General features: G+C 40.5%; 1 protein-coding gene across 4 annotated transcripts in view; it reads left to right on the top strand.

Moving 5' to 3' along the window:
* The first annotated feature begins 1,512 nt into the window (after positions 1–1,512).
* Positions 1,513–7,500, top strand: part of LOC147027668 (uncharacterized) — a 201,041-nt gene continuing 195,053 nt past the window's right edge. For 3 of the 4 annotated variants that reach the window (XM_085877210.1, XM_085877209.1, XM_085877208.1), the window contains exons 1-2: positions 1,513–1,660; positions 6,497–6,704. In XM_085877210.1, coding sequence (XP_085733336.1) covers positions 6,554–6,704 — 151 coding nt within the window. In that variant the 5' untranslated portion in view covers positions 1,513–1,660; positions 6,497–6,553. Of the gene's footprint in view, positions 1,661–6,496; positions 6,705–7,500 lie in introns of those variants that run through there. The other variant, XM_085877212.1, reaches the window with a different exon arrangement.

Below are 7,500 nucleotides of genomic sequence, written 5' to 3'. Positions count from 1 at the left end.
CATTTTGGTTATAAAAAAAAAAATGATACGAATTCTCTTACAAAGGACTTCAATGCAGGAAGAGGCCATTTGGTCTATCAAGCCTGCACAATGGTTGCAAACCTACGGTTGTCCATGCTCCATTGTTTTTTAAATGCTGAGCATCAAGCAAGGAAGCAGCCCGTGCCGTTTCAAAAGTCTTGAATATGATTCGCTCGGGGTCTAATTCAAACCGCAGACCAACCAGATCCAGAGGAGACTCTCCAACCAATCACTCCTCTCAAAAACTGATGCCTTGTCCTTCCTGCGCATGTCTCCTCCCCCTTTATGGTAATCAGCATCACGAACAATATACCTGAACGTGTCGTCCATCCCCCATCCTCACGGGCTAAGAGGAGAATTTGAATACTCGAGTGCCCCTGACAGACTCAAGGTTATCCTGAACACGTATGCAAAAATTGGTGGAGATCGGCCAAGTCGTGTTTGATTCTGTAAGATTCGTACATACAAACATTACGACCATAGTCTACCAATGGTACATACAATTGGTGTACTTCATTGATAATAAAAAACGACAATATGCAAATTAGTGGTGTATTGTAAAGCAAAGTGACACGAAATAATATGAATTGATTGTTATTTCCAAAGTTGCTGAAACCCTCTAAATGTGTGAAAATGCTCGATTCCCGATCACATGACGGGCTTTCTGTAGATACAGACATATTGTGTGGTTGAGGCCAGGAGGGAGAAGAAGACAATGGTGTTGAGCTGACATTATCATGATTTCCTTTGTTCTCCTCCATTAAATTCCTGTCTGCAAATGTACTAAATAGATGAGGTCTTTCAGGTTCCAATCATTAAATGAAAAAATTACTTTTAACAGCTAAAAAAGGCTTCATCATCCGGGTACTCGATAAGCTCCGCCCAGACCCAACCATTATTTACGGAGGGGGTGTGTCGTGAAGAGAGGGCTTTCAGCCTCACAAAATGGGAAATTTGCATATTTTATTGGGTACATTTTTTTTCCAGTTTATAAATCAATCTTCCCTTCAAATTCCTAATGCAGATATTACTTTTCATACTGAAAAAAATCAAAGACTGTCTTTAATTATTATTATAATTATTATTATTTTATTTCACCTCAGGTCGTCTCACGTTCGTTTCACTTAAAATTAATATTTTGCTTTTGCTTTTCCTGCCGACTCCTGTCATGAAGTAATCAATTTAATTTCAGCGAACATCAAAAATAAAAAAAATTCCACCATGAATAGCGATATTTAAACCAACATCAAGGTTTCCAGAGGACACTCCGTGTGTTTTGAGGAGAAAAAAAAAAAGTAAAAAAAAAACACTTCCATCTCTAAACCAGTTTTCTGACTCCAACCGATAAATCAATGACGAATGAGTAAAACATTTAATACAACTACCTCAGATCAATTTACCTCAGGAAAAAAAAAAGAAACCCATCATGTGGGAACTAAAAATCATCTCGTTCAAATCCACGAGATTCACCGAATCACCCCCTTGTAAAAAAAGAGAGTCGACAATCGACTAACGTCCCGGCATGCTCTGCGCGGCGCCGATTGGTCACTGCGAGACGCTGCTCGAGCTTCTGCTTCAGCTGACTGAAAAAGAGGAAGAGGAAAAAAAAAAAAAGCCTCCAAACTCCTTCCATTCGCAGGTAAGTTGTATTGACGTGTTTTCGTCTGAGCATGATTTGCGGAAGCGACGTTAAATAGCGGATTTGTGTGATTATTTAGTTTTAAACGCCTGCACTTTTTCAGCTACTGTATCAAACACGGGTGTCCGCCATCTTGTTCACGGATAGCGATTGCCTTTGCAGGATTTAATTATTCGGTTCTTGCGTTCGCACGGATTGTATCGCTGATGCTTGTGCTTGTGTGTGAACGAGTTAAAATGACGTGTTGACGTGACTTGGAAAGAAAGGGAGAGATGCCATAAGTGCATGAACAATTCGGGCAGAAGGTGGCGTATGATTGGTTGTTTAACAGCACGTGATGTTTTTCTGCGCATGCGCAATGCGGAAATGTGTCAGGAACAATTGGTAATTTTTGTCATGTTTTCCTTCACGATGTGAACCCTTTTGCCAATGTCGTGTTGTTTTATTTAAGAGAAAGCTAAAGTCTTGATTTCATTTTACAAATTCTTTCTTGTTTATTTCCGATCGAATATGGGAGAATTTGCTTTATTTCACATGAATGTTGTTTACAACTACCCCTTATTGGTTTTTTTTTTTTTTTTTTTTTTTTTTTTTTTCCTGGTTGTATAAATTAATTGGAAACCTTATTTGGTGTTATTGAGCAGTTTTTGTTCATCTCATTGGGTAAGTTGTGTTTTCGAACGAGGCAAATGAATATATTGCCCAGTATTTGGACAAAAGGAAGCTTGAAGGATAAAATAAATCCCATGATCGTTCCTTTTGTAATCCTATCCCCATATAAAATGTAATTTTTTTTCAGGCTCCGTGTTGTTTTGCTTGTGAGCCTTTTCATTGATTTGGTGCAAAGTGCCCCCTCTAGTGGGCTGTAATTGAGGTCATCCTTGCACTTCCAAATGGCTATTTGGCTATGGGTCAGTCGGGGGGGGGGGGGGATCGGTCCTCTGAGGTAATCTTTGCCCTGATTGGACAGGGTTTCCTGGGTGATATCTGTCCCCCTCTGATTGGACGGGGAAAACCCTGCCTTTCTGGGGCGGAGTCGGAGCTCTGAGGTAATCTTTGCCCTGATTGGACAGGGTTTCCTGGGGTGATATCTGTCCCCCTCTGATTGGATGGGGAAAACCCTGCCTTTCTGGGGTGGAGTCGGAGCTCTGAGGTAATCTTTGCCCTGATTGGACAGGGTTTCCTGGGGTGATATCTGTCCCCCTCTGATTGGACAGGGGGAAAACCCTGCCTTTCTGGGGCAGAGTCTGAGCTCTGAGGTAATCTTTGCCCTGATTGGACAGGGTTTCCTGGGGTGATGTCTGTCCCCCTCTGATTGGACAGGGGGAAAACCCTGCCTTTCTGGGGCAGAGTCTGAGCTCTGAGGTAATCTTTGCCCTGATTGAACGGGGTTTTGTGGGGTGATGTGCTGGCCATCTGTGATTGGATAGGGGGGAACCCCCTCCTTTCCTGGGCAATGTCGGTGTTCTGAGGTGAGGAAACCTCCGCCCACGTCCATGGTCGAACGCACGTGGGCAATGGCGTCGATGGTGCGAAGAAGTGACTGATTGATTTGTTGGCATTGGGTATTGCAAAAATCTAACTAGAAAGAAACTTTGCAGCACATACATGTCATTCCCTTTAGACATAGGGAGGAATCTAATGATACACATACTTATTGAAATAACTAAGCTTAGGGACTGCTGTGTGTTTGTGTGCAAATGGCTTCCAGATTCGTAGCAGTATTACTGTAATTCTGACTGCTGTGTGCCATACTCCATGCCTATTAAACACTAGGTTGACAGTTTATAGCTGGGCCTATATTTGAACCCAGAGGTGGGATAGATATGAAACGTAGCTTGCATTATAAAACATTAAAAAAAACTTTTCACCATTTTGTTCAGCCTGCTCAACAATTCCTTGACTTGGAACAGGCTGTAACGGTTTATTAACGAGTTTTTTTTCACTATCTTCACTCATATTATTGAATGCCTGATCATCATAGCTACAAATCACGAGATACATTGCAATGCTTACAAACGCCGGGAGAGTCCAGCCTTTGTGGCTTTATTTCATTTCCGCACATGCCATAACCTCGAGAATCTCTTAAAGTAAGCCTAATTACATAATTTAATCTCCAGAATTGAAGTTGGCAGCAGCTCGGACTGCTAAACAAATGTTCATTTGTCCAATTCAGACATATTTGACATTTCGGCATCTCTGGTTTCATATGACGGATCGGCGATCGCTCATCGCTTGCCAAGCCAGCCGTTCCTTAACCGTTTCATTGAAGTGCTTTTTGAGTGTTTAAGCCACTTGAGGAGCACTCTCAAAGCTACTTGGTTGTTCGTTTTTGTAAAAGTACCTGTCGTTTTAATGTAACACATTGATTGGATGTACATTTCTGCCTTTGTTAGGCCCTGCGGTGGGTGCCTCAGGAGGCGTCTCATCTGCTGTAAATGTGCAATTTTATTTTTATGAGACATTGCTTTGTTTAACCTTTTAGTGTGATCTGTCTTTATAATCCACCCCTCACTTTGACATTGAGATTATATATATATATATATATATATATATATATATATATATATATATATATATATATATATATATATATATATATATATATATATATATATATATATATATATATATATATATATATATATATATATATATATATAGTCCATCAACCTCAGGTTTGCCATGTTTGTTCTAGTTGTGAAGGCATGGACCAACGTTTGTGTTTTGTCACTTGATATATTTTTGAATTGAATTTTGCAAAGTGCCTCTGCCACTGAAGGTGAAGGTGGTTATGTTTTCACCCGTTTTCCTGGTTGTTTGTCTGTGTACAGGATATCTCAAAAAGTTGTGGACAAATCCGGATGAAATTTTGTGGACAGGTTGGGTGTGTGACAATCATGAACTCATTAGATTTCGGTGAAGATCCGGATCCTATGACTCAGATTTTTAAAAGTGATTGTTTTTTTTTTATTATTATTCCCGCGCTTTCGAAGAAAAGCGGGAATGTTGTGATTGTCTCCACCGTCCGTCCGTCCGTCTGTCTTACCCTGTAACTCCGACACCGTTTGAAATAGGAACTTGAAACTTTGGGACATAGTAGGTATATGTATGGAGAAGTGCACAACACTCGGATTTTTGTATGACCCAGAGGGGTTGGGGTCATGGGGGTCGATTAAAAAAAAAAAATAAAATTATCACAGCTTTTTATATCAAACATATTCATGAGTTATACATTTCACAACATATTTTTTTAAACACATGATGATCAGAGGGTGCTTGGGGGGTAGGGGGTGCTTAGCGGATAGGGGGTCAAAATAGCTCCTCCTACACCGTTTGAGATAGGAACTTGAAACCTTGGGACATGGTAGATATATGTATGGGGAAGTGCATAACACTGTCGGATTTTTGATATGACCCCTTGCGGCCGGGCCAGAGGGGGTGGGGTCATGGGGGCTGATTTTTTTTTTCCCCTGCCGCGTGGCGGAAGGGGGATATTGTTGTAACCCGAATTGTCCGTCCATCTGGCTGGCTGGGCGTCAACATTTATTTCAATGGCGGGGGATTCCCCATCTCTGATGGGTATATTTTTTTTAAGTGTATTTACCATTGTACATGGTAAATTATTTTATCAAGAACTTACTTATGTGGCCCCCATGAGTGACAGTCACAGGTTTTACTGTATTTATCTAATTGATTATGAAGAATTATAATTAATATTATACACAGTTCATTCCTATGATTAAATTGATGCACAGTTCTATATTGCTGGACAGTGTTAAATTAATGTTTCATGAAATGTTGACATGCTTGCAATGACTTCTGATTTAGTAAACATAGTAAGTCATTGGTTATAAAGCACATCAAATAGAAAAGAATAGTCAATCCATTTTGCAAGATAAAATTTCACCTTGCGTTAATGGGACAAAGCAGTGCGCACGGGAATATGCGAAGGTGTGCCATCGACAACGTAGTTCTAGTTTATTTAATGTATTGGGCCCGATATGTTCTCATGGATCAGGCATTGCGTGGCGGAGGTATGCGCTCTACCAAGTTCCCTTCTAGTTCTTAATTTCGCTCATTTATATATCAGCTTGTAGAATGCAAGCACAAACCACTGGTTTAATAATCATTCTTTTCAACAGCTTTTCAAAAAAATAAAACCTTCAATTTCTGTTACTGTAATATATTTATATTTCTGTCAGTATGTTTTGAAGTGTAGAACTTGCTGAGATGTGTTGCCTTATCTCACCTCCTGGTCATTTTTATCCCCCGCCGCGTGGCGGAAGGGGGATATTGTTGTCACCCAGGGCGTCCGTCCGTCCGTCCGGCAGTCAACATTTATAGCTGTGAGTGCGATAACTCATAAACTGTTCGCCATATCCATTTGAAATTTTGGTCACACATGTACCACCTGAAAAGGAAGAACCCATATTGATTTTGGGCGTGGCCGGATCCAAGATGGCCGACTGGGGTGGCCATCTTGAAAAAAGTTTTTTGTAATAAATGGCAAACCGCTTATCTGATTTCAATTATTTTTGGTTACTACGTTCCTCACCTCTGGGGAACTTTTTCGAGATGACCAAATGGTGTCTTGTTTCCAATTCACCTCCCTCATTATCTGGAATATGTATGACCTTTTTCATTCAATGGAGGGGGATTCCCCATCTCTGATGGTATATTTGGGGATTCTATTGACAAACGTGTTGTCTCTCATGAAAGAAGAACTGGAAATTATTTTGGTCTGATTTGAAGGAATGTTATAAAACTTGTGCATGCTGTTATTTCCAAAAATTAAAATGTTTTTCGATGTTTTTTTTTTTAATTCTCTTCCAGATTACAACCTTTGAACACGTCAGGTGCTTTTCTGCATTTTAACAACAATCAGGAAACATGACGGATCTGTTGATGGAATGTGAGGAGGAAGAATTGGAGCCATGGCAGAGAGTCGATCAAGGAGACACATTTCCAGTGATTGAGAACAAACCCACGGACGCTATAACACCGCCATCAAATCCTATGAAGTTTGCCATTGCTCCAGCAGGTATTATTTCTCATTCTTTGGGATGTTGTACTTTATTATCTCTGTTTCCCAAATATTGATATTGACTAAATGCTTTGTGATATGGATGACATACCAAACAAAACTTCCCTTCAACAACCATTTAGAACTTCCCATATATATATTTTTTGGGGGGGGGGAGGGGGGTCATGGCTCACATCTGGTTACTTGACAATGATGTCAAGCTGAAACTTTGAACCAAACCCATGTTGAAGTTTGACCAAAGCTTTCAGAATTATGCCCTCAAAAACATTGAAACTTTCACCATTTTCAAGTTGCAAGCATCTCAAAACAAACATTTTGTCTTGGATTTTCAGCATTTTGGAATTCACCTGCTGCCCACATTTCGTATGATAGATCTTGAACACTAGCAGAGTCCCCACCCTATGTACGGTCTTGTTCTAAGCATGCAACACGTTCTTCTGACACATACCTTTATTTGGGTGGTGTGTAGGCAAATGACAGCTCTGTATATGCAAAAAAACCCGGGCTACATCCATAGAGCAAAAGCATAGCTTCTGCTTGTAATTCAAAACACTTCACAGCACTGGAAACCTTGGGGACAGGAATACTGCATTCAGTGGTGGAGACTTGTAATACCCTCTCCCACCTGGAGGGGGCGAACACAATACATATTTTCAAAGAGAATTTGCGTCCCCCCCTCACCCCTCAAGAACACTGGCAAGGATAAAAATGCCTCCATACATTAATTGAGGTTATTCTGATCCTCTGTTGCAAGTCCAGATGTAATTGTCCCAATACTGTAGGAGGAGTAGTG

The sequence above is a fragment of the Eptatretus burgeri genome, chromosome 4 (assembly GCF_056783735.1).
Source record: "Eptatretus burgeri isolate ZD-2024b chromosome 4, Ebu_testis_v1, whole genome shotgun sequence".
NCBI classification, from domain to species: domain Eukaryota; kingdom Metazoa; phylum Chordata; class Myxini; order Myxiniformes; family Myxinidae; genus Eptatretus; species Eptatretus burgeri.
This window is presented reverse-complemented; position numbering and strand designations above follow the sequence as displayed.